A 26460-nucleotide genomic window follows, 5' to 3' on the forward strand; every position below is an offset into this window, starting at 1 on the left:
CATGATCCTATTTTACCTATTTATTTGAAAAAGAGCTGCTTTGATTTAACTTATCTTGCTTCCATTTAACTCTCTTTCATATTTTTTTTTTTCAAATTTTCAATCTAAATCTTTTTCTATATTTTCAATTATTTTTTTTAAATTTTTTAAATTGTATATATTGTTTAGGAAAATTTTGGCTAAACTACCTTGTGGTTTATCATGTTATCAATTCGGGACTTGTTCTTTGAGTTGTAATACTTTAGTACCTTGTAATCTAAACTTTTTTTGCAAAAAGATATCAAAACACTTAACTTAGATACTTTTAAAGTCTTAACTATGCTTTTAATAAAGAATCCCATTTCCCACTGGATTTTAATTTAAAATTTCATCCTTGTTTATATTTTCTCTACAGTTGCCAAATTTTTATTTATACTCATATTTTCACTCATGGGTTTTATTTGTGCCATGTAACATGTAATTGGTTCTATTCCCTCACCTCAACTTTCATGTATAGATTGCTGTCATGATTTTTCATGTTACATATCTATGACTTTTGTTTTGTATCAAACTAACCTTATTCTTCTACTTTGCAATTATAGTTCGGATGACAATTGGCACTCAAAAATATCTGCGGCTAGCAAGGTTTCAATCCTTGTTCTGATGAAAAGATGTGGATGCATACTTAAGCGGTTTCTGATCGACGAAAATGATATAGGTAGTCCTGGAAATTTTCACACATTTTTTAACGAGGAATATTTTTTGATATTCAAAGTCATAGTGCAAATTAGATAGATGTGTTGTTTTCTTCTTTAAAAGTTTCCTTTTCCTGGTGTCAGGTGAGACTCCACTCCCAGCAGTGAGAATTGAAGAAAAAATTTGCGTCTTGCAAGAGTTTGCTCGGTTAATCGTTCATCCAGATACAGCTTCTGCATTGCAGTTGAAACCATCCTCGAGAGGAGCATTGGTAGATAATGAGAAACCTAGCGGGCGTGCTCATTTATTGTTCTGCTTCCATTAATATTTTACGAACTTCATGTTGCAAGGTTAGTACATTTCTGTTTCTGTGCCTACCAGCATTTATTGATCTCTAACTCGAGCTTTATAAATTGAGTAAAGGCATTTTTTGTCAGTGTACTTCGTGTTGATGTCCATTTTCATCAATATAGTTTGAAAATGTTAAGTGCCTTTCTTGTTTACTTTCATCCTATGAATGATGTGCCATTTGGCGACTTATGTGTCGTCAATATTTCATGAACTGTTTTTAAAAGGGTAGTTTTTTAGTGAACATGGAGATTAACATTGCTTTACTTTCATCCTATGAACGATGTGGTGCCATTTGGCGACTTATGTGTCGTCAACATTTCATGAATTGTTTTTAAAAGGGTAGTTTTTTAGTGAACATGGAGATTAACATTGCTGACTTCTACGAGCATGGGTAGGTCAAGTGACCATTATTCTAGCCATGTCACTTCCAAGAATAAAAATAAATAAAAAGATATCATATGGACCATATTAAAAACTTTGAAGGTAAAGCGATGAAAAATAATCGTCAGGGCAAAATGCATCATGGACCAAAAATGACTTTTCCCATTGATTGCATCAAGGTCCTATAGTTTTCAAAACCTGCAATTTAATCTAATAATACGAGATAATGGAAGTTCTTTTTAATATTAATTACACTAGCGTTTGATGTTGGCTTTTCATGAAGATAAATTTAAATGAAAATTTCTTTGTATTGATATGATGGAGAATTGACACTAGTAATGTTATAACCCAGTTTTTCTTTATGCCGTACTGCAGCACTTTCAACCCAACACTGTAGCGCTTACTTGCTACTGTAGCAGCCCGAGAACTTGTTTAAAATCTCAAATTTTCCTTTCCATTTCACCTCCAACCTTGAGCTAAGAACCCTAGCTTCTCCTCCATTCATCCTCTCCAGGCTTTTGAATGATTAAAGGTAAATAAATACTTTAATTTCCCTTAGGTTTGAGTTATCTCTTTGCTTATTTTGTTGATCTTAACCCTAGGTTGGTCCCCATCTCCTCTCTTTTGTTTCCTAGATCCATTGAAGTGAGAAGGACATGAGGAAGAAAGGTGAGTGGGCTAACCGAATTTCCTTTTGATCTATTTCGACTTTTTCATCATGTATTTGCTTGATTTGGTGCTGTTTTGATGTGATTTATTATATTGGAATTTTGGTTAGCTTTTGATGGATTATCATAAAATGTTTACATGAGAGATTTTCAAGAATTTATTTGATGATTCCATTGAAGTTCAAGGCTTGTATATATATCAATGTTGACTCACTATTATCCTATTTGTCAACTCATTTTGTTTCTCATAGTCAACTTGATAATTGTGGCATGTTGTTGATGAGGAAAATTAATGACCTTTGGGAGGGAGGTTTATCATGTTTGATGCAAAGAGAGGTGTGTGAACCTTTTTCACTAGATATGGTGAGTGGTTGATTTGGGTTGAGGAATAATGCACAATGAATGATGCATGTAAATTGGTCATATTCTTGACTTGTGTTGAATTCATGAGATGGAATTTGGTTAATGCATGCAAAGTGTTTGACATAATGCTTTTAAGGACAATATGTAAGCAATGACCAATTGATTGTTAGAATATGATAGTATGAGTTTATGGATTGTTGGAGATGATGCTATGTGTGAGATTTTTGTATATTAATGTTAATGGCATGGGTATATATGCTTATATGAGGTGTGTGTGAAATTGTTAATATAGAATGTCACATTGGTGAAAGAAGGCATTATTTTCCCTACATCTACTTTTGAAATGGAAAATAGTCTTAGAGTTGTGAAGAGTGTGTGCATGTTTATTTATGGATGTAAATTACAAGTGTTTGAGCATGTTGGCAAATGAAATTTGATTATGTGAGGTACTTATACTTATGTAATTAGTTGGTTTGGATATGGGAGAGATTGTTTATGTTTTTTTTTGTGTTACGATTATGTGAAGGAGTTCGAGAAAGGAAGAAAGATGTATTGATGCAGTGGTATACTCGAGACCGTTGATTCGCGCACGAATACCCGGTAACAAGCTTCCAACACCTGTTGATCAAAGATAGCCAGGAATTGGGAAGAGTAAAATCTTTATTACTCAATGAAATATTGATCACCAAACTGATTTTCTCTTGCCCGTAGGCTTACAATAAATAGGCGAAAATAGCACTAAGAAAAGAGATAATTTGAAAATATACCAAAAATGGTAAATTCTCAAATATCAGCAAAAAATAAAAGGCTTGACAAAATAAAGACTATTGCCACAAACGGCTTACAAATTAGAGATTTCTAGCCTAAGATATAACGGAATCAATTCTTACCAAAAAGGGCAAAATTAGGGTTTTCGAGGCCTAAACGATGGAATTCGGCCAAAAACTGGCATGACACACAAGCATAGCTAGTGACTTGTACTCGTTGACCCATTTTCCTTCAAGTAAGACCCTTAAAAATCAAAACTCCACCACTTGAAAAATTACCAGAATACCCTTGTTAGGCCATGTCTCATTTGTCCAGAAAGACACATGCTTGCTCCTCAATACGCCCCTCATCATGTATGCTCATATTAAAAAGTAAGGCATTAATGGAAACCTATGTAAAACAATGCAAAAGCATGAATGTTCAAGAATGAAAATGGTAATATGAGTTGCAATTGAATCGATAGGAATTGAGTGGTATGAATCTAGGATTGAAGGCATTTTAAGGGTGAGGTGACATGATGATTATGTTAGGTAAAGAAATGAAAAGTTGGTGAGTTTCTTTAGTGTTATTGCATCTTTGATATTAGAGGTGATCTTGAACTAATGTTAAATCATAATTGGGATAATTGCTTTATATAGCATACAACGGTTGATGATGCATGATGTTTCAAGGTTAGTTTAATATTGGAGGGGGAAAATTAGATTTATGTCTTCGAATTGATAACTTGTTTTAAATTGACAATTATGATAAGATGCATTGTTGATAAAATTGAAATGATGGGAAAAACCATGGGTGTGGATTGGATATGCAATTATAGCCTTTGTCAATGCAATACTCTCAATATAGAATTGTTGAGCATGCTAGTGTGTGGAAATAAAAGAGAGACATGATTGATGATATATGTATGTATGTGAGGAATTAAGGGCCAATGTTACCGTAGCTATCACTATAGTACACCCGACCTATTTACTTGTGTGTTGGTGTTTATGGCCTTGGCATTGAGGTTAATTATGACCTACTTATTGTGATTGAAGTTTGATGGAAGGACTTTGATGTTCTAGCCTTTGTAGGCTTATTTTGTTACGAATATTGTAAGTAATCTACTGATATTTTCTGTATATCATTTCGTTTTTATTTATGTCCTTATTTTCAAAATTTTTTGAAAATATGGTTGTGTTGAACATCCAATCATCTTTTAAATATTTGTTTTACCACCCATTTGTTTATAAGATCTATGTATTCTTATGCAATAGGATTGTGATCATGTTTTGGTATGATATTAAGATCAAAGTTCATGAAGTTAATGTATAGTGGATGCCATATATGTTTTGAAGGATGTATGTTGATCATAGATAATGTCGAATTGATGTCCAAGTGACATATAGGTGCTTGGAAGAAATGTCAACATGGGTGAATGTCAGAAGTGAATAAGTTAAGAGAAATGTTGTACTACAACCATGAGGCAAAATTGAGTCTTGAATTTCATGTTTTGATTTATTGTCTAGGATGAGGATAGCCTCTCTTTGATGATATTGTTACTGAAATTATGAGGATGCACTTTAGAAGTAAAGTAGATCATTTGGTGGCTTAGAGCTTAGAGACAATATTTCAGGGGCTATTGGGATATTTCCATACATATTTGAGACCTTTACATTGTAAGCTTCATGCTTGGAATTACTAGAGTTAATTTGCAAGTTACGATAATGAGTTGAGTGGAAATTGTGACCTGAATTCGGAGGTCATAGAGGCGGGATTTGTAGAAGATTAAAATTGAAAAATTGTAATGATTTATTTGATCTATCTATCTGCCAAATTTCATATTTATTGGGCTTACACTCTATAAGATATGATCCATTCTATTTGACGTGTCCTAAAAATAATATTGTATGGACTTATGGATTCATAGACAAATTCCGGACTTAATTAGTAAAATGAGACAAAGTGCTCAGTATAGAAAATATTCCTTATTACCTTGACCTTTAATCTACAAAATTTCAAGTTATTGGATTTGTAGATTAGAAGTTACGATCTATTAAAAGACTTGTACAAGATGATGTCTTTACAGAAAATCTTCAGGTTTAGCATGATTTTTCTCACTTCTGGAGACTAAATTTTGTGAATGATTTGACAAGGAAAAATATTCAGGATTGTCCTAAGTTTGTTACGGTCAAATATCTTTGCAATTTTTGGTATGATGTTGGAGTTATGTGTTGAGAAATGAAACATGTTAGAATTGATATTATGCTGAGACCTTGAGAGTGTAAACTTTCAAGGTGATTGGTTTTTATTTGATGATTTTTCATTTATATACTTTTGTAAATAATTTCTGTTTATTCAGTTATTTTCCCTAAAGTGGGATTCTGAAATTCTGTATTTTTGCTCGTGTGAGTATTTTGGGAAATACTTGTGAATATTCTGTATTTTGGCTTTGAAATCTGTCTGAATGTTTTGGTCTCTAATTGAGCGATATGCAACCCACTGCCGCTGGGGGGTTAAACCTCGACCTTGTCGACAAGAAATTCGGAAAAAAATGAGATCTGCAGTTTAGCACGTGTCCGATTACGTGAAATAATCAACGACTATTTGATATTCGGGTCTCGGGTCACCGAGGGTAAATAAATGACTTTTTTTATTCTGGCTCTGGGTCACCGAGGGTAAACAAATGACCTCTGGCATCTATAGTGAATTTGGAGACATATACTAAAATCAGTTACTTTCTGCTTTGTTCTTTTGATTTTGATTATCTGCAAGGATACGAACTTTTTGTTTTGTCTTTAAGTTGTATTTCTGAGATCGTATTCTGGGTTTTAAATTTTTATGATTGACATGGAATTAATCTTTTATTAGAATATTATACTCTGCATTTTGTTTAAATTATAATTTCGGAGATTTGTATTATTCTGAAAATTCGATAAGCTTGAAACACACTTTTAGATTTTCTGGTTGGAGTAATTTTATGTTTTGGAAATGTTTAGAGAACCAGTTTCCGTATTTTTGCTGGTAGTTATGAGTTATCCACTTGTTTTCACCCCACTCACTGAGTAACCGAGTTACCCAGCCTCTCTTCTTCTATCTTTTCAGGTTCTGGACTCTAAGGTTATTGTGCTTAAGACTAGTGATGTTCAGCCAGTGCTAGGATGGATCCACTAGGGTTGTCATTTTCTTGAAATTTGTGAAAACCCTCAGTATTTGTACTTTTGGATTCTTGTATCCGCAAGAGCTGCCTTGTATTTCTGCATCCATTTTTTATATTTTCTTTTTTCCTCCTCAATTGGTTTGTTATAAGTTATCTGCTCTGAATCAAGTTCTGAGGCCTTGCAGGCTTATGGGGTTTATGCCTTGTGGATCTGCGCCGCTTTGTCCGCATTAGGTCCGCGAGCCGAGTTCGAGGCGTGACAAGTAAACATTCTTTTTGGATGACGGCTTTGGAACCTAATGTGTTGATTTTGTTAGATACAAACTAAGCATGTTAACCACCTTTACATTAGAAGGTTGGTAATTATTTCCCTCGCCAAAACAAAAAAACCTGAAATGATTGAAGTTTTTCGATTTGGAATCGTCTTAGGACCAATTCCTATTACTTTGGTAGGATTATTTGTATGCATATTTACAATATAGGCATGGTGATCAATTGGATCTTTACTTGAGTAATATTTTTTTTATTAACCTCTGCTAAGTGAGAGGTTGAGGATCAACTCCCTCTCACGACATTGATCAAGATGGGTGGCTTATCCACTTTATCGAAAAAATAATAAGGGACTAAGCATATTATCTAGGCCCACTAAAGCTTAAGTTAATAGGTTGAGAAACCTGGGATTATATATCTTGGTCTACATGTACTAAATTAACCATTGTGGTATTATTAATTATGCTAATATGTCCTTTTCGGTATGTGGTAGCATACTTTAACTTGCCATGTTGTAAATAAATCAAATAAATCAAGCTATAATACTATGTTACATACAAACTAAATATATTATTAAACTTTAGTTCAGGCCAAAAATTAAGCTAATAAGTTGAGGAACCCAAGCTTGTATATTTGTTCAATGCAAGCTTAACATATTATCTAAGCCCGAGTTAACTCAAAAGCATTCATGTATAAGATGAGAAACACAAGCTTTATATATATTCAGGACTATATTTACTAAATAACTGATTCCGGATTATTAGCAACTCCACTAGATATGATAGAAAACAATTGTCATTTTCTGATTGTTTTGCAATTTATGAGCGCTTTATGTATGTGCATTTTTCGGAGATCAATACAAGTCTAGAGAACACCACTGCCTGTCCAAATGCACATCTATGGTATGAGGCACTTGCTTTTTCATGTGCCAATTGATTTTCAATTTTGGTATTCATGTCTGAAGATCTTCAAAAATACGCACACAGAAAACATGCAGCACAAGTGTTTTCAACCTTCTGTAATATTTACAAAGAGTTTGCTCGCCATGGTATATGCAATGACAATGATCTGTGTACTTTGTCCCTTTTAGATATTACGACAATTATAGTGTGAACATACTCACAAGCAGACATGCATACACCAGAAGACATCATGACATGAGCAATTTTCATTCTCGGCTTTCATCCTTCATTGTGTGATATCTACATAAGACAACATGCCATGCTTGGTGGGATGTGTGATATAAATAATGAACCAATACATGAGCCCTTTTTATTTATCACATGACCTTTAAGGCTTTATCGTATATTTTTATTCCAAATAACTAACAACAATATGATTGTTTTCATTGCCCAATTGTAAAAACACATTTTTCTTTTTTGGGGGGGATAATCTTTACTATGGTGGATCTGTAGGGGAAACGCGTGTAAGAGAACTTGTGACGGTGTTGCTTCGACTCACCGACGCAGAGCTGGGACTGCAGAAAAGCTAGATTTGGAGCATGATCAGAAAAAGCAGAGAAGATCAGTTCTTGATACCCCATTATTGATTTATCACTCCTGCTCAAGTTAAAGAACCACTGTGTGACACACAAGATATATATATATATATGTACAGCTAAAGTGGCTGGTTTTTCCAGTGTAGTTAGTTGTGTATTCGAGTTGTATATAGTAAAGAAATATATTCAAAATGAAATACTAAATTTGGAAATAGAAGACTTCTGTGTTGATCCTGCGCACTATAAATGATGCCCTTTGATTTTAAATAACATGTTTCATTTTCTCTTTCTCGTATTAATTTCTTTGCCTTTCATTTTCTATGTTCTCCACTTAATTTAATTATTGATAGAATTTCAATTCTATGTCTTATAATAAGAGTTATACACGTACGATATACATGAGAGATAATTATAATAACAATATACATGAAAGATAGTTATAATAGATGAGTTTTATAATATAGTGTGCACTAACAATATGATCTTCATGTAACAGTTACGGATTTTTGACTAAAATTCAGAGCATGGCATATCCAAAAAAAAACCTCATAATTTGTATGCTCAATATTCATCATGCCTTGTCAACATTGATTTCATTGATAAAAACCAACTATCCCCTATGCATTTAAAAATGTTTAAAAAATAACAATCTCAAAAATTGAATCAGTAAAATGTTATAAAAAAAATTGAAAAGCTTATATAGGGTTCTTATTAATAGATAAACTTTTTATGTCAATAATTTAAGAATTTTCAGAAATATACTTTAATATATTATAAGATATAAATATTTTTAGATCTTTTTATACAACTTATATATAAATGAGACAGATATATATAAATGAACATCAATCCGAGTAGCATCGGAGATAGATCACCTATAGTTTTTGTGGAGCATGATTGAAGAGCTACCGATCCATTTAGGGCATGTGGTGGCCTATTTAATCAAAGCACTAGTCTAAAATTCTCGAGTTGCGAGATTATTCGCAGGTCATATATCATGAGATATATTATTATTATTCACACGTCAGTATGTCTAGTAGTTCATCGGAGAGTTATGTTTCTTGTTTATCTTTCTGTGACGATGACCTCCCTTAGTGCAAAAACAATGCTGAGGTGCAAGAACGTCACTCGTAGAACGGGCAAGAGGGCGAGAGAGAAGGGAGAAGCTCTCGTCTGCTGCAGACTACCCTAGAGCTTTTTGCACAATGCTGTGCGCTATATGAATATATATATATATATATTTATGCTTTGAGTGCTATGATTATGATATTTGATTTACGCATTTATCGCATCAATCATTATCATATATATATATATATATATATATATATATATATATATATATATATCTTGTGTTTCATGTTTTTAAGTTAAAAATAGTATTTTTAGTTCTATACCAATTAGGAAACTACTAGCATATTACCATAAATATTGTACTCCGATCCTTATTAAAATAAAGATATCAAACATTTGTAGCCGCTATATATATCCACAAACATTATTAACTTTAGGGCCACAGAAAAAAAGAAAAGAGAGAAGCATGCCAATGTCCACATCTACAAAGAGCAACTTACGATGTCCGTGTCCATGAACCTCCCAAACGATTGTCTGATGGAGATTCTTTCATGGCTTCCGGCCAAAAAAACAGCAATTTTGAAGACTGTGAACAAGAACTTCTTTCACTTAATATCCAACTCTTTCTTCAACGCTTTACAAGCGAGTCATGTTAAGAGTACCAACGCCGGCATCTTGATGAACATGCACGGTTGGCTGTACAGAAGTGAAGTTCTTTTCTTTGATCACGCATCCAATGTCCCACCAGATTCTATGAAGTTTTTGAGCAGGAAAATAGAAATATTTTTGGGCTCATTTAATGGATTAATCTTTTTTGAGGGATATGATCATCGTTTATATGTGTTTAATCCTGTGACAAAAGCTATTGCGGAGATACATTCTCCCCCAAACGTTAACCTTGATAAAAATCTCATCGAATGGTCTAGTTCCGTGTGTGTGAGCTCTGACAATGGTGAAGAATTTGAGATGATATTCATAGCCAAAAAACCGTATCTTCATACAGAACCCCATCTGAAGGAGAGCTGCTTCAGGTTGGAGTGCATGTCTTACTCATCTAAATACATGTCCTGGGGAGTATCTTGCTGGAGATTGATCATGATGAGAGGAATATAGAGGCTGAAGATCCGGTGTTTCTGAATGGGTATATCTATTTTGTTTGTTTTAAACTAGTAAATCTCACGAAGATGGACGTCGAACAATACATTCTTGCCTTTCATGTTGAGAAGAGAAGGTCAGAGATTGTGCTTTTGCCAGAACAAGTGCAAAAAATGGATGGTCATAGTTATGAGGTTAGAATTGCACCATCTAGCAATAATAATACTGATGGACAGTTGTATATGATTCAAAAATATTATGAACGAGGGGTTGTGGTGTGGGTGATGATGTGTCATTCATCATCATCATCATCATCATCACAAAGGCTTATGGAGGAAAGTCCATGAGGTTGATATATTCATATTGGGATTAGATGTGGTTGATATAATGTCATGGGGTGAGGAACCAGATAAGGAGATAGGTAACTACATATTGATCGATGGCAAGCTTCTTGTGTTTTCGGTTTCAAAGTGGATATATACTTATGATTTTGTTGAAGGATCTTTGAACAAGGTTGGAGAACATAGTCAAGGCTCGTTTCCTCTACTTAGTCCATATGCCAATACTTTGCATTCATGTGGGAAATTTGAGCAACTAATTGAGGACGATTGATATGATCTAGCTCTCCTATATATCTTAGGAATATAAACAGTTGATTTGGTTCGATGGTTTGAAATTTTTAGCTTGTTATTCACGTAAATATCACTTGTCAGGGTTTGCAGCTGAGGTATTTGCCCTTGCTGTAAATACTCTGTTTATCTTTAAATTAATGAATTCACAGAAATAATGTATTATTATTATTATTATTATTAATTAATACATTATTATTATTATCTGTTTACATATATATATCATTAATCTTAAAGCATTACCTAGCTGAAAATTTTTCAATAAATCCAAAGATAATATATCTCATACATATATACTTAAATAATATGGGCTTAATTACTTAAATAATCCTCAGTACTTTTCTCTCTTTGTTTTTACATGGGAGATAAACCAAAGTCCAAATTATTACTGTCAGTGTATTTTAATGAAGCATTTTTAATAAAATATTAATAAGCAATAACAAATCAATATTTTGAAAAATAATAATGAAAAATTACAAAATAATAAAATATTAATAATAAAATAAAAAACTTAGTTCGATTGCATCCAAGAGTCCATCAACAAAGAGGTAAACTTGCCACTACATGACCGATATGATAACCCTATGTCACCATCGTCCGTCGAGGCAACTCTCGTCACCTCCACCGTCCTCACCCGCCTTCTTTCTATCACCCCAACGCCAATCTTTAAAAGCCGCCACCGCACCAAGAACCTCATTTTTGTCAAGAAGGAAGAGTCATTGGCGTAGTGACTAACTAGGCTTTAGTGTCAAAAATCCATAACACGCACAATCATGCATGGATCCCAACATTATGGAACTCAAAGTGGTAGTGAGTTCATGCGAACATGATGGATTATTTGATGCCACTAGAGTCATGGAGACTTAAAAGCATATCTCGGAATGAGCGAGTCCTTGCTCGTAATGAATATCACTCCCCTCAACTCACGGTCAAGCACGAGACAACTGCCGTGTTAATCCAAGTGAGATGAACAATTACACCTTCTCTGAATTAGCGAAGGTCGACAAAAGAACTCCGAGCAAAACCAAAAGTTGGATAGAACACAATGGATAAGGATGAAAGCTTCTAAACAATAGAGCTTTTACAATCTCAAGGCTATAGATAACATTCCACTTTTAAAGAGTCATGGTCGCTTAAAAAAGTAATTAAAACAATCAAAGAAGAATAAAAACAAGCTTGGTCATCAACAGTCACAATAACGTTTGCCTGATCAACTTAGTCAAACTTGGTCAAAAGGAATCAATCTTGGTCAAAATGGTTCAAACGACAACTAAAACACAATGATCAAAAAGACAAACTCGATTTTTGAAGTGAAATGGCTCATTTTCATGCCCAAAGAGCAAAAAACGACTCAATTTGTGTTACATGCGGCATACCGGAAAAACATGCAAAAAGCTAGGTCTCACAATCTACTTCCCTTAAAGGAATTTCGTCCACAAAATTGCCATTCTAGGGGGCAGAACTACTCGAGACACACTACAACAACTACCTCCACGTAGACTGCTACCTTCTCTCATGCTCTTTCTTTGTCCAAAAACTCACTCTGTAAACATATAGTCTAACACTAATAATGACATCACGGAGTCAAACACAAAAACTTAAGCAAAGTGAAAAGCTCTCACCCAATCGTAGACATCATCTACAATACACAAATATACATAAAAGATATACAATCCTAAAGCACAACAAGTTCGGATGTAGCACAAAAAGAAAGTAGCCAAGACCACAACAAAACACACATACAACTAGGAAATAGCAACAACAATAGTCCGAAAGCATGACAATCGCTTACAAGACAAGCCTTTAGATTCACACTAACACCTCTTATTCCTCTACTAAACTGCCAAACCTGAATAAATCGCATGAGCGCCATCATAGGTTGTCACCATATCTCCAATTACTCCGCACCATCTCGCGTAGTTGCAACATGTATCATGGCTCTATGTGGCATTGCTCCATGTAGATGTTCTAGGTCTCATGCTCACCACCGTGTGTGTCTCGCAAAGACTAAGACGTGAGTCTAAACTTGCTCTTGCCCGCTATTTCCCAAGTTGAGTTGGTTCTAAGAGTTATGCATGAGGTTTCTGGGACACCTCCGAAATTTCTCCTTGCTCATCCACGTAGTAGCACAGTAGCTGCACATGCCAGTAGTCTGTCAGCTTCCCTCTTCCTCATTTGCTCCTCTAGAAGATAGCTCTCCACTCTCTATCATTCGAGGAGGCAATCGTCGTTGTCGTCTGGGTGGCATGTTGGCTGACTCTCCAAGTGCGTTGCCTTTGGTCTTCACTCTTGCCTTTTATTTATAGCCAAGGTCCAACAATGTAGGCCATGAAGTCTATATATAGCGCAATTTCCACGAGTAGGTAGTCCGAACACTGTCATGACACATCACATCATTGGCTTCCATGCTTCAACAATCCTCAGCCTCATCTTCCGGCACATCCCAAGTGGTGGTGTTGTCGACGTAACAGAGCTAAAAATGACTCTAGTTATCACACCACTCGCACCTTTTGAGATCGACAGTGATGGCGATTAGGGGACCCAACCAGTGACTTATTCATCGGGGGAGGGACTGAGGGTAAAATGTCAAAAAACTATTTTAGTCAATATAACAATTGTATTCAATACAAAATAGTGCGATATTGTGACATTTAATTAAATCAATTACAAAAAACATAAAACGCTTTATCTACGCACGCTCGAGCTAGAACTCGTCATCCAGGCGACTCATGCTACTCGGAGGAGGTAATTGAATACGATCTAGCTTTGCACTTTTCGGAAAATATTGTAGAATCGCCTCATTGTCAATAGTTGCAAAAACTTCTTTCTCAATATAGGCAATCATGCATTTTGCTATATAGATTTAACACTAAACATTATTTAGTTATACATATATACATTATGAATTTATGATACATATTAATATTTGATATTTTCAACATTTTAACTCATTAAGGCATTTAATCGAACACATTGTAGATATATTTATAAAAATGAAGTTTATCATTCATGTTCTCTTTAATTCACCCATAAATTCAATTAATAAAATTTTTATAATTTTTTAAATTTATTTAAATGTTAATTTATATTTTAGTTTATAAAAATTAAGTGTCAAAACAATAATTTTTAAAAAATTCTACTAATAATATAATTTTATATATTATATAAATTAATTGGGTTTTTAAATTAATTTATAACATATCCATAGATTAAATTATAATTTTGTAAATATTTTTAAAAATATTATTATATTTTAGACTATAGCTATTAATTTATAAACAAATGATTTGTTTTTAAATAAAAATAAAAACCTAAAAAAATATTTACAAAAAATAAAAATAAAAATTCTATGAAGATATAGTGATAAAGAGAGATATTTAAAAAATAAAAATATATATATGAAGAATTAAAGATATATATATATATATATATATATATATATATATATATATATATAGAGAGAGAGAGAGAGAGAGAGAGAGAAGTGAAAGATGAGGAGGGGTTTGGTCGGGGAGAGCGGGCGGAGAGGGATTGAGAAAGAGAAGTATAAGGGAGAGAGGGGCTCACGGCCGACAAGGTCACCGCCAGTGAGCTGGGAGGTCCGGAGGAGGGGCCGTTGGCTACGTCGAAGGGGTTGATTTTGAGTTTTTGGCCAAGATGAGAAAAACTCCAGGTCGAGGGGAGCCGGCCCCTCGCTAGCCCCCTTGGTTTTCGTCCCGCGATGATAACAAAAAGTACTCTGCTCGAACCAATAACTTAATTGCACCTCGATGTTTCCACTAATATTCATGCTTGTGGTACTGGCACCACTAGCTGCCAAGAACACCAAAAACTGACTAGACTTATTCTCTATATATACACTAATTCTACATGCAAGACTCTAATTGGATCCACTAGTCGCTATAGAAGAAAATCCAAGTCAAGATCAAGAAATATATAAGGCTAAAGGAGTAGCTCTGATAGCACTAAAATTGTCTCACCCCAACTCACGGTCAGATATTAGACAACCACCTCGTTAATCGTAGTGAGGTGAATAACACCTTTTCGAATTAGCACAAGGCTAACAAAGAACCTGGGCAAATCAATAAGGGAATACGCCAAACCAAAAGCTGGATAGAATACAGTGGATTAATATGAAAACTTCTGCACAATGGAGCTTCTACAATTCTAAAGCTATAGGTAACATTCAGCTTCAAAGAACTAGCCAGCAAAAAGTAATTAAAACAACCAAAGAAGAATGAAAACAAGCTTGTTCAACATTCACAATGACTTTTGACCAGCCAACTTGGTCAAACTTAGTCAAAATGGGTCAAACTTGGTTAAAATTGTTCAAACGACAACTTGAACACAATGATCAAAAGACAAATTGATTTTCAAAGTGAAATGGCTTATTTTCATGCCAAAAAAAAAATTTCGATTTGTGTTTTTGTGTATACCGAAAGACAACAACATGCAAAAGCTAGATCTCACAATAAAAGCTTGGATACTACTGTTAAGTTCACCGATTCCAAAATTTAAGATTTTTTATAATTTTTTTAATTTAGTTTATCTATTAAAAATAATATTTTATTTTAAAAAAACCACATAAGTTAAATTGATCAGCAAATCTAATAGTCCCAAGGATTTAGACTTAAATTTACCCTGTTTTAAAGTTGTAAAGACCTAATGTAAAATCTAGAGGGTAGGAATAACAAGAAAGTGAAAAAAAAAATATAAAGCTTATTTCAGTGATTTATATAATAATATATAATGATTTCTCGTGGGAAAATGCACATGCCTCTTAATTTTTTGTTTATATATATATATATATATATATTTGTTGTTTTTAAATATTTACTATGTCTCCACATAGAGCAGGGAAGTATTGAACTATGTTTAAATATGAAGATGTCTAATGTACTAGATTCTTAAACTAAGTGAACAAATATATCATAGAATTATATATGATTACCCACAAATTTTGCCCAATTTTGTAGAATTATATTAAAAAAATATTAAATTTAGAAATGCTTACTGTCATTTTGTGTTGATCCTGTGCAGTACTGGTACATGAATGTCCCTTAATTTTTTTTATAAAAAACAGTATGTTATATTTTGTTTTCTTTATTTTTTTTTTAATTTGCAATGTCTTGCTTTATTTAGAAATTTTCAAAAAAATAAAATAAAAATTAATATTAATTTTTAAAAAATAATTCTAACAATATAAAATTATCTTTTTCAATACAAACCCAATTTGTTCTCACTAATAAGCATATGCATGAAAAATAATTCTAGCAATATAAAATTATCTTTTCAAAACAAACCCAATTTGTTCTCACCAATAAGCATATGCATGCCAAAAAGACTCACAGTAGATGTACTATAAACAAACAATTACTTAATATACAAAAATCCTCAATTTGATGTATATTACTATTTTCTGGGTTTTATGGAAAAAAATATATATAATAGACTTTATATTAAATGAGGTCTCTTTAAATTTATATCATTATCATTATTATTATTTTAATTTAAGACTCTTTGAATACTTGAGATAATATGTAGAACATATATATATATTTATATATATGGTACATTAGAGAAAAAACAAGTTATTATTCAAATGTGTGTATATTCAAGTAATTAATGAACATGAGTAAGAACAGAATAATGTAGCAGAGAACCTTTATAAACTTATTATTCAGAAAGAGAGACAATGGCAATTGTCACCAAATTTTATAAATTGATATTATTGTGAACTTCCCATATTTAAGTTATTCTTATCATTTGGTATTTATAATTGTAAATGCTTGCAATAATTGTGAAAAAATAAATCTGTAAATTTATATTTAAAAATTTTGATTTATTGAATTTTGAAATATTTTTGAAGCAGTGCATTTAATTGATTGCAAAAATATTTTTTGATTTTATTTTTTTAAAAGAATATCTTAAAAAAAAGTTTGACCCAAAAACAATAAATGAATGGTAATATGATATGCGAAAAGTCGAGAGTTCAATTTATAAAATATCATTGTGGACTTGAGACATGTATAGAGTGTCTTATCCACATATTTACAAATAATAATAATAATAATAATAATAATAATAATAATAAAATTTATGGAAAATGCATGCAGTTGCATATGTCTATTAATTATAAAATTTATGGAAAATGCATGCAATTACATATGTCTATTAATTTAGAAAGATATATATGGCCATAGGCACCAATAATAAACGGATAATGATCAAATGACTAATCTAAATAACAAACCAATAGACTGAAAGAGAGCATGAGGAACAAAAAAATCCTTTCTGAAGAGCATGAATCCTAAAAATCAAATCAGAACAACTACACAAGGATATGATTTACAGTAGTTGTTCACAGTTTTACAGAGAAACAAAAGAAACAGTTTAGTTTGCATGTGCATGTTAGAACAAAAGTAAAACAAATGGGATCCATAAGCTTACCAGCTGCTGGATTGATTGATCCCAAACCACTCTGCCAGCACTGCTTCCCCTCCTGCCTTTCTTTTTCCTCCGAATTAACAAAGATGAAGAAGCCTCTTCTGATGATGATCATCAAACTCATTATCACTAATCAATCAATATTCATTCATTCATTCATTCATTCATTCATTCAACATGTTTTAAGTTTTCTTTTTCTAAAACATGAACTCGGTAATATAGTTCACAGATGAAAATTTTTAATTATTAATTTGATGCTTTACTAATTTATGAAGACATAACTAACTCAAGAATATTATAAAGCTTATCTACAATTAGACACTAATATAATTAGCTTTCTATGATACCATTTTGTGTATACATGTATGCATGACATTGTGCATATATGGCCTATTTTATTTTCTTTTTCTCATATGCTTTTGGTTTTAGAGTGAGTTAAACATCCAAGTGTGCAACAATAAATATGATTAAAGAATTTTCATCTAAATTATGAATTTGCAAAGATATATACGCAAAATTAATTAATTAATTAATTAAAAAATCCAGCAATGGACAAATAAAAAAATATTGTATAAAATATATTTTGTTAAAATGCATCAGAAATAAACAGTGATCAGGAGAATATTGATATAACCCAACCATAAAGTAAATTAAATCTCATATGTATGGTTGGGAGATCAAATCACTACTCACACATAGTGAATAATATAAATAATAGTTTATTTATTTTGTAAAAAAATACAAAAAAAACACATCATAAATATCTTTTACAATTCAATTATTACATTTTTTTTAATTCCAAACCTATTTTATTGTATAAAAGGAGTGTTTTAGTAACTTTCTTAAAATTAAAACTAAAAAGTTAGGAATAATAAAAAATATGCATATTATGTTGATTTATCCAATGTGTCAAGTGTTAACAATCACCTGATTAGAAACTTCACACTTAATCAATCGTCTCAAAAAAGTTCTAATTATTACTTTAAATAAATAAATAAGCATGTGAGAAATTAAGCAAGCTCACCAGGAAGAGGCTGCTGAGCCGGCGGCTTAGGACTCGGAGCTTCGGCTTCAGTATCTGAAACACAATTCCAAATACACCCATCAAACACCATACGAATTGCATGCTTTTTACCATTATAAGACAACCCAACAGAGGGGTATAATGGGTATTTCAACTCACCAGCAGTGCCCTCTTCAGTCACGTTGCGGAAGGATGGCAACCTTCGAATCCCTGTTGAAAAAAAAACCCCATAGAAATATCAGAGATTTTAAAAAAGAAATCAAGAAAATAGATCAAGATCCTGCTTTTTCCACCGCACGATCGAATGATCGGTTTAATCCGGCCGTAAAAAGAGATTTGTTTCTCTTATTCTCTTGTGGAAAATAATTTAGAAATTTGAATTAGAAATTGGGGAAAATAATTTAGAAATAGAAGGAAATTGGAGGAAATCTTTTTAGGAAAATCAAGAAAATAGTTTAGGATCGCGGCAATCCCGTCCACACAATCCGATGATCGGCTTCATCCTCACCGTCCAAACAATCTACTACTTGAGTATTTACCAGAACCTTCTTTTTAAAATTATCAGAAAATTCTATAAATTAATTAAAATTTTCGGAGAAAAAAAAACCAAGAAATATGAGAAAATTTTTCATAGTGTTCTTTAAAAAAAAAAATAGAAAAAAAAATTGAGAAAAAAAATAATCAATAAAATGGGGGAAAATCAAGGAAAGAAAGAGGGATGGAACCTCGGCAGAGATCACTGAAGTTCTTGGCGTCGGCGGCGGAGCGGCCGCAGGAGACGAAGAGGGAAGTGAAGAGGGAGCCATTGACGGGGAAGCCGAGGAGGATCGGCTCGCGGATGAGGTGACAGAGGCACGCCGGACCACTCCAGGTGCCATCGACGGCGGCGAAGAAGTTAGCGCAGCAGCTTGTGGATGGCGCCGTACTGCCGCCATCGGAATCCTCCGCCAGTGTCGGGAGGCATGGCGAGATCGCCACCAGCTCATCGGTGCAGGGCATCGAAGAAGATGATGCCGGAGGTGGAGGAGATGCCGATGGACGGAAGACGGAGAGGAGGATGATGAGAATGAGGAGAAGGAGATGAGGTTTCGTCGCCATCAAGCTCGCGAGATTTCTTTGTGTTGACTTTAATGCCCTCGCTTTCGAGAACAATCACCGTCTTATATGTGACTGGTTTATTGTGTAATATTTTGTAACTTTATGCCTTTTCTTTTTTCTTCTTTTATATTTGACTACTTTGCTTTTCTTTCCCGCTTTTTTTTTAGAATTTGTTTTTATACCCTCGTAAAATTGATTAATTATATATACATATATATATATATATATTTTATTAAAAAAAATACATATTTTAAATCTATATAATATTTATTTTAACATATATATATTTAAAATGTATTCCACATCTAATGGACTCTTTCTATCTATTCTGTTGTTTTAAGAACTATAACTTCAAGACTACTATTCTTTTGTTATTGTTTTTAATGAACTATGGTTTATTCATTTTATAAAAAAATAAAAAAATAGATCCATACAAATAAAAAATTAAATAAAACAAGAAGATGAACAATAGAAAAATACAACAAAAAAATACAAGAGGATACATATATATATATAATAGACACTAATACTGTAATGAAACATTTAAAATCTAGTTCAATATGAGAGTTCCAAAGATTAGGAGTAGTGCAGCTGATGTAATGCCTGAAAGCTTAAAAGCCGAACTGGGAATCACAAGGGTTGGTTGCCCAGAATTCGTCGTCGGAGTTTGAACTATGGCCGGAGGAGTGAGCGCCGGTGGAGACTGTGTTGGAAATGGGGGCAATGCTTGTGATGAAGAATCTGATCCTGGCACGTTGCTTGTTGTTGGAGCTAAATAACATGGGGCAAATTCGGGCACGGTAAAAATACTAATTTATATGAATTATCTAATATTTTTATTTAATAATATTTGTTAAATTATTAATAGAATTATATAAATAAACAAATAATTGGAAGCCTGAGTGAGGACTTACATAGAGGAGGAAGGGATGGTGCGAAAGCCACTGGACCTGCCATTTAATCAATCAAAACATAAAACTTAGTAAAAGCTTAGTAATAGTATTTGAGTAAAATTTGAGAGATTTTGGTAGACCATGAGCTTGTGATATTACCTGGAGCTGGCAAGGGAGTTGAGGAAGCTGCAAGAGAAATAAAACATGTTATCATTTATTAATTAATATAAATTTTTATATGTTATAAAATACTTCCTAAAATCTTATATATATGTTCACTTCAACTAATTTATGATCATTAAAAAATCAATTAAAATTAATTAATAGTTTGAATTTATAAAACAATGACTCAACTTTCCAAAATTACTTTTTATTTAAAAATTCATAAAGATTCTCTTAATTCTCTCTATTTTCATTATATTTTTTTATTTTATCTTAAAATTGATGTTTTACGTTTTTTAAAAGAATTTGAAGTGTAGTAATACATAAAAGATAAAGCATAAATTTAAAAAATATTACTTAATGTTTCATAATTTTTTAAATAAATCTATATTTATAAAAAATAAAACAAACATATAAATAGAATTAGAGGAATATATTAACAAAAATAGAAGTAAAGGTGAGTGCGTTATTGTTCCTCTTTATTTTTAACAGAAGTGGTTTATCAAACCCAAAAAATATATATATATAGTAACAGAAATATAACTTACTTTTGCATTGGAGAGGAACAGATTTTGAGTTGCAAATTTTAGGAAGTGAGATTGCCAGAGCACGGTTTATGGGGATTGGAACATTGCCAGTAATAATCATACAAGCACACTCAGCACTGCTACTGATTAGAGAGCCAAGGGAATCACAACAGTCGGAAGTTGGAGATCCGCCACCATTAGTGCTTCCAGTGAGATAATTCAAGCATGGAGTGAAGCTACTTAACAGTGTGTTTGTGCATGGGGTTGAAATCTGAGAAGAAGCTGGTGAGCTTGTGATCAATAAAATGATCATCAAAAATGAGACTCTAAAACTTGAAAAACAATTCCTTATGATCTCCATGGTAATAATAATATTTTTTTTATTTTTTTTGGAGGAGTTAATTATAATTTGATGGATGGTAAGGATGAGAGAGGGAGAGGTTTGAAAGGAAGTATTTATGGGAGGGAATTTGATGGGTTGTTTGAAAGTAGTTATGAAGGTTATCAACTTTATCTAACTTAAAAGTTTTTAGTTGGTAGGTTAACTAGCTTATATTTTTTTTTAATTCAAAATCTAAGATTTGAGAGGGAATAAATTAAAAGCATTAATTAATTTAGTTATATATCTTTGACTCCTGAGGTTACTTGGTATTTATAAATTTAATTAAATACATGCAATTCTAATTTATATTGAAAAGTTGTTGGCTTGATTAGTTATTAGGTATAACACTAAGACGTAAAGGTTTTGTCTTGCCATTTAGGCCTTATACTTTTATTGCTTCCTTGTATATTCAATTTAATGTTATTTAATTATTTTTTAGGTTCACATTATATTGAGAAATTAAAATGAAGCCAATTTACAACTAGCAATGTAATGAAGTTAATTAAGGTTTTTTTTTTTTCTGTTTTAATCTTTGATTTGAAACTGTTGAACATGAAACAATTTAACAAATATATATATGTAAATTTAAAATTATTCAAAGTTGTTTTTCATTAGTTTTTTAAAATAAAGAAAAGATAAATTTAAGAGTCCAATTAGGCTGCTGCTATGAAGCCATGAAACAAGGTATTTGGTAGTAGAATCCAAAAAGATGCTGAATTAGGCCAACCACATAAACCTAAACAAGCTTCGTCTACACCACACCAACTCCCATTTAATTATTCAGTCTAACTAATCTAATCAACAATCACCATTCTCACACTAAAAAAAACAAAATATACTTAAAAAGTTCCCAAAAAGTTGCCAAGTTTTCATTAAATTTTTTAAAATTCTTTTTATTTTTTTGAGGTTTTATGCTTGTCTGCATGGACAAATTTTATATAATGATTTTTTATATTTTTATATCTTAAATTTTCAAAGAGAACAACATAGATTGGCCTAAAGTGGCAGCCACAAAAATTTTAATCTCTTAAGTAATTTAAAATTTAAATTAATGTCTACAAAAAATAACAATTGGAAAATATGCTTACAGAACTCTTACTATGTCGTTTCACATTAGTTCAAAGCCTGTGGTTCCTAAAAACCATTTGGTTAAAAAATTTTAAAAAAAATACAACTACAACAATTATAAACTCTCATAAAATAATAATAATATTAATGATAATAATAACTGGTCAAGTCCAAACAGTGGTTTAATTTATAAATAAATAAACAAAACAAAAGACCTATAAAAAATGACAACATATATTTTCAAGGACTATCCAATAATCAAACCATGAGTAGTTTGAGATTGGCCAACCACACCAAACACAACCCCTTATAAAACCCCTACCCCATCTCCAACCTCTCACAACATCAACTCAAAAACCAATACCCCAAACACACAAAACCCTAACCCTAATCCTTGAAACCACACTAGCTAGTACTACTCCAATGGCTTCCACACTAAAACAAACTAGTATGATCTTCACTGCTGCAGCACTTGTTATGTTCTTCTTTATTCACACGTCATCAGCTCAATCAACATCATGCACTACTGCTGTAATTAGCTTAGCACCGTGTCTTAGCTACATCACCGGAAACTTGACAACACCGTCATCGTCGTGCTGCTCACAGCTGGCAAGCGTCGTCCAATCTCAAGTCCAGTGCCTTTGCACTGTCCTCAACGGCGGTGCGTCGCAGTTTGGTATTGCTATTAACCAAACACAAGCTCTTACTCTTCCTAGTGCATGCAAGGTTCAGACTCCTCCTATCAGCAGATGCAATGGTACTACTTTGTTTTTTTTCTTTTCTTTTTGTTTTTAATATATATATATATATATTATTTTGAAGTTGTAAGGTGGTAGAATGAATGAATGAATGAATTAATGAATGTGTTTTGGTTTGATGATGAAGGTGCGGCTGGTGGTACTCCGGTGGCTCCTCCGGCGGCATCTCCGGCAGGAACTCCGACAGTTCCTAGCAATGATTCTCCGGCAACTGATAACTCTCCGACCACCCCTTCTTCTACTCCTTCCGTCCCTGATTCTCCTTCATCAGGTGAGATTTTCAAGCTATATATATATATATATATATAACGTTTGTTGTAATATATATATACATTTTGTTAATTTAAAATTAATCACTTGTAACCACAAAGTCAATATTATCAATATATGTAACATTTAATACTGTTTAGGGTTGACCGGTAAAACGGGCTGAATAGTAGTTAATGAAGGTTAATTATGATAAATTCCAAGAATGTAAATCGTAATGAATATATATATAAAAAAAACATATATGATTCATAGAGAAAAAATTTAAAAATAACAAAATTTAAAATTTTTTAAAAAAGACAGATAAAGCATAAATCTATTTTAATAATAACACTAATAAATATATAAATTAACTAATTATAAACAATATACTATAAATTTAGAAACATATACTCTCATTGCATAAACATAATATCATACTTTTAACAAGTGTTAATTAGTTATCAATGAAAACTTCAAAATATATGTATGTATATATTTATATATATATACATATATATAACATAGTTATGGTGTTGAATGAATATGCAGGAAGTGGATCAAAGACAACTCCAACTACAAAAGGGCAGTCAACTGATGCAAGTTTTGCAAAAATGAACCAACCTTTGATTCTGGGTTTTATGGTCCTTTCAGCATTTGTGTCTCCCTTCTTCATCACCTTCTGATTTTCATTTATGCATCAGATCAGCGCATAATTATTTATGCTTAATTTATTTATGATCATACATATTTTTATGTATTTGACTTTATCCATTATTAAATGTATGCGTTTTTCATGTGTGTCAGAGTTTATGTTTTTTCTGTATGTGAGGAGAGCTTGTTGTGACTTGTGAGAGTTATGAGAGTTATATTGTACTTTTGATTTATTAGTCGGTTATATATTATTGCATTTACAGCATTTGTTTGTGTCAATATATATATATATATATGGTTATTTTTTTATTTTTTTGATGGAGCCTATTAATTATTATAAAATACTAACTAAAAGTTAATATCCACAGTAAACTAGATATATAAAAATAATATTAATATTTAATTTATAAGAAGAAAAGAAATAAACAATGATATGAAGAAAATAGGAAAGAACCAAGAGAACATAAAGACGAAGGGTAAATAATTTATATAATTAGGTAACTCTTCATTCACTTCTATTTAAATCACTGTATTATAAAAAAAATTTAATTATGTATTTTAACTTTAGATTTATGCAAAATTTTCAGACCCGGAGAAAGATAGGGGTCAGGGGTTCAACCGGGTTGAATCAGAGTTGAACTAGGGTCAATAATTTTTATTAAAAATAATATAAATTTTATTTATATATAATTAAAAAAATCAAATATTGAAAAAAAATAAAAAATAAAAGCATGACTTTTAAAAATTTAAGCAAGTATTTTACATAAAATAATTATTGAAGTACACCACATTAAAAATGAGAAATACACCAAATAACATAAACACAAACTAATATAAAATTAATTGAGAAACATAAAAATATTCTTGAGGAAATACACAACTAAGATATCCATAAAAAAATTTAAAAATATTCGCTTGGTCTCTCTCTTCCTTAGTTTTATAATTTTACATTATAACCCCCAAACATTAGTATATTATAAAATAAAATAAGAATTAAAAAAAATTGTCCAAACCTGGCTTGATAACCCGGCCGGGTTGATGGTTCAATCCGGTTTTAAGACCGGGTCCGATCAACCCGGTCCGATCAACCAGTCTGGTTTAAGTCTGAAAACACTGGATTTATGTTCAATTGGGTCACCCAGGTTAACTCTGTTAATGATGTGATGCCGTATTATGCCCTCTTGCCACATCAGTATGTCACGTGGATAAAAACTCTCTTTACTTTAGAGATAGTGAATTCATATAATTGGTTATTCGTGTCATATAAACAAAAAAATAATTTGATTTTTGAGTTTTTGAATTTTTGAATTTTTTTTAGTTAAACAAGTTGTAGTAATGTCTCATATTTAATTTGATTTTTTATCCACTTAGTACACTAATATAGCAAGAGAGCATGGCGCGCCATACCACATTAGCACACCATTAACGGAATTAACCCAGGTGACCTAATTGATTGCAAATATAAAATTAGGGTACCTAATTGAATTTTTTTTATAATTTATTGACTTAAATAGGAGTGAACGAATAGTTTGGTGACTATTTAAATAATTTACTCAAATAAAAAAAATACAGTTGAGGTTTTGTATATGTACAGAGTCTTTCAAATAATAAAGAATGATATAGTTAATTTTTAAATAATAATATAAATTATTTTACTTAGGCAACGCCCGCTCTGTCTATTGGTATTAATTTTTTTTTTTTTTTTTTTTTTTTTATAGGGTGTTCTGTGTTCATGCTGTTATTAAGGAGGTGGGTTGAAAATTTAACTCTCATACAATGATGGTAGAAGTGGGAGAGATATTCCTTGCCTATGCCTTGTCCACTTCTTTTAAAAAAATAAATAAATTATTTACTTAAGCTTCAAATAATTTTATCCATAGAGTTAAGGCTCTCAGTGTTATCTGCTTTACCGACATACTGGATGTCCTTGTCTAGGTTACCTAAGTGGGTAATCAAAGCAATAGACAGGATTAGAAGGGATTTCCTTTGGTCTGGCACTGACATTGAACATCCTGGGTGTAGACTTGTGGCTTGGAAGAACATCTGTCGGGCGAAGGATCAAGGTGGGTGGGGGATCTTGGATCTCTCTACATTCAATCTTGCCCTTTTGGGGAAATGGCGATGGAAGATGTTGATGGACTCGCACTGGGGGAAGGAAGATTTTGCGATTCAACTATCAGGTTCCTGATTGGGACTTATTTAGGGCTCCGCTTGGGAGAGTCTCGTTTTTTTGGTCAGGTGTTTCCCGGTGTCTCCCCGCTTTTAGGGGATGTATTTTGGTCCAGGTGAAATC

General features: G+C 32.3%; 3 protein-coding genes and 1 long non-coding RNA gene across 5 annotated transcripts; 2 read left to right on the forward strand and 2 right to left on the reverse strand.

The window, feature by feature from the left end:
* The first annotated feature begins 1880 nt into the window (after window positions 1–1880).
* On the forward strand, window positions 1881–3040 carry LOC120276812. The gene is made up of 3 exons (XR_005541372.1): window positions 1881–1939; window positions 2010–2076; window positions 2965–3040. It is a non-coding gene; the product is annotated as an uncharacterized LOC120276812 (long non-coding RNA).
* Window positions 3041–17203: 14163 nt separating this feature from the next.
* LOC120278138 (non-specific lipid transfer protein GPI-anchored 25-like) lies at window positions 17204–19554 on the reverse strand. 2 transcript variants are annotated; one of them, XM_039285060.1, is made up of 4 exons: window positions 19105–19554; window positions 18539–18589; window positions 18380–18433; window positions 17204–17453 (listed from the first exon to the last, which is right to left on the reverse strand). In XM_039285060.1, the coding sequence occupies exons 1-4, from the start codon at window positions 19475–19477 to the stop codon at window positions 17320–17322; spliced, it is 612 nt and encodes a 203-aa protein (XP_039140994.1). In that variant the 5' UTR covers window positions 19478–19554; the 3' UTR covers window positions 17204–17319. The 2 variants fall into 2 exon arrangements, with proteins under 2 accessions (XP_039140994.1, XP_039140993.1); XM_039285059.1 differs by having other exon boundaries at window positions 17204–17456.
* Window positions 19555–19952: 398 nt separating this feature from the next.
* Window positions 19953–21477, reverse strand: LOC120277885 (non-specific lipid transfer protein GPI-anchored 19-like). Its single transcript, XM_039284737.1, has 4 exons — window positions 21081–21477; window positions 20530–20556; window positions 20392–20427; window positions 19953–20248 (listed from the first exon to the last, which is right to left on the reverse strand). Exons 1-4 carry the CDS (start codon window positions 21418–21420, stop codon window positions 20028–20030), a joined length of 624 nt encoding a protein of 207 aa, XP_039140671.1. The 5' UTR covers window positions 21421–21477; the 3' UTR covers window positions 19953–20027.
* A 1377-nt stretch (window positions 21478–22854) lies between these two features.
* On the forward strand, window positions 22855–24432 carry LOC120276986 (non-specific lipid transfer protein GPI-anchored 19-like). The gene is made up of 3 exons (XM_039283725.1): window positions 22855–23266; window positions 23395–23538; window positions 24066–24432. The coding sequence occupies exons 1-3, from the start codon at window positions 22933–22935 to the stop codon at window positions 24197–24199; spliced, it is 612 nt and encodes a 203-aa protein (XP_039139659.1). The 5' UTR covers window positions 22855–22932; the 3' UTR covers window positions 24200–24432.
* The last annotated feature ends 2028 nt before the right edge of the window (window positions 24433–26460 follow it).

Source organism: Dioscorea cayenensis, chromosome 15, assembly GCF_009730915.1.
Source record: "Dioscorea cayenensis subsp. rotundata cultivar TDr96_F1 chromosome 15, TDr96_F1_v2_PseudoChromosome.rev07_lg8_w22 25.fasta, whole genome shotgun sequence".
Lineage (NCBI taxonomy): Eukaryota > Viridiplantae > Streptophyta > Magnoliopsida > Dioscoreales > Dioscoreaceae > Dioscorea > Dioscorea cayenensis.

Bases quoted from the DNA above. Each gene is read 5' to 3' on its own strand.
- LOC120278138 (XM_039285059.1), bottom strand. From the start codon at position 19,477: ATGGCGACGAAACCTCATCTCCTTCTCCTCATTCTCATCATCCTCCTC. The intron at 18,434-18,538 runs GTGAGTTGAAAT...ATTGTGTTTCAG, and splicing joins GACTGAAGAGGGCACTGCTG to ATACTGAAGCCGAAGCTCCG. The intron at 17,457-18,379 runs GTGAGCTTGCTT...GATCATCATCAG, and splicing joins GGCTCAGCAGCCTCTTCCTG to AAGAGGCTTCTTCATCTTTG.
- LOC120277885 (XM_039284737.1), bottom strand. From the start codon at position 21,420: ATGGAGATCATAAGGAATTGTTTTTCAAGTTTTAGAGTCTCATTTTTG. The intron at 20,557-21,080 runs GTAAGTTATATT...TTTCTCTTGCAG, and splicing joins TGTTCCTCTCCAATGCAAAA to CTTCCTCAACTCCCTTGCCA. The intron at 20,428-20,529 runs GTAATATCACAA...ATTAAATGGCAG, and splicing joins AACTCCCTTGCCAGCTCCAG to GTCCAGTGGCTTTCGCACCA.
- LOC120276986 (XM_039283725.1), top strand. From the start codon at position 22,933: ATGGCTTCCACACTAAAACAAACTAGTATGATCTTCACTGCTGCAGCA. The intron at 23,267-23,394 runs GTACTACTTTGT...TTGATGATGAAG, and splicing joins TCCTATCAGCAGATGCAATG to GTGCGGCTGGTGGTACTCCG. The intron at 23,539-24,065 runs GTGAGATTTTCA...ATGAATATGCAG, and splicing joins CCCTGATTCTCCTTCATCAG to GAAGTGGATCAAAGACAACT.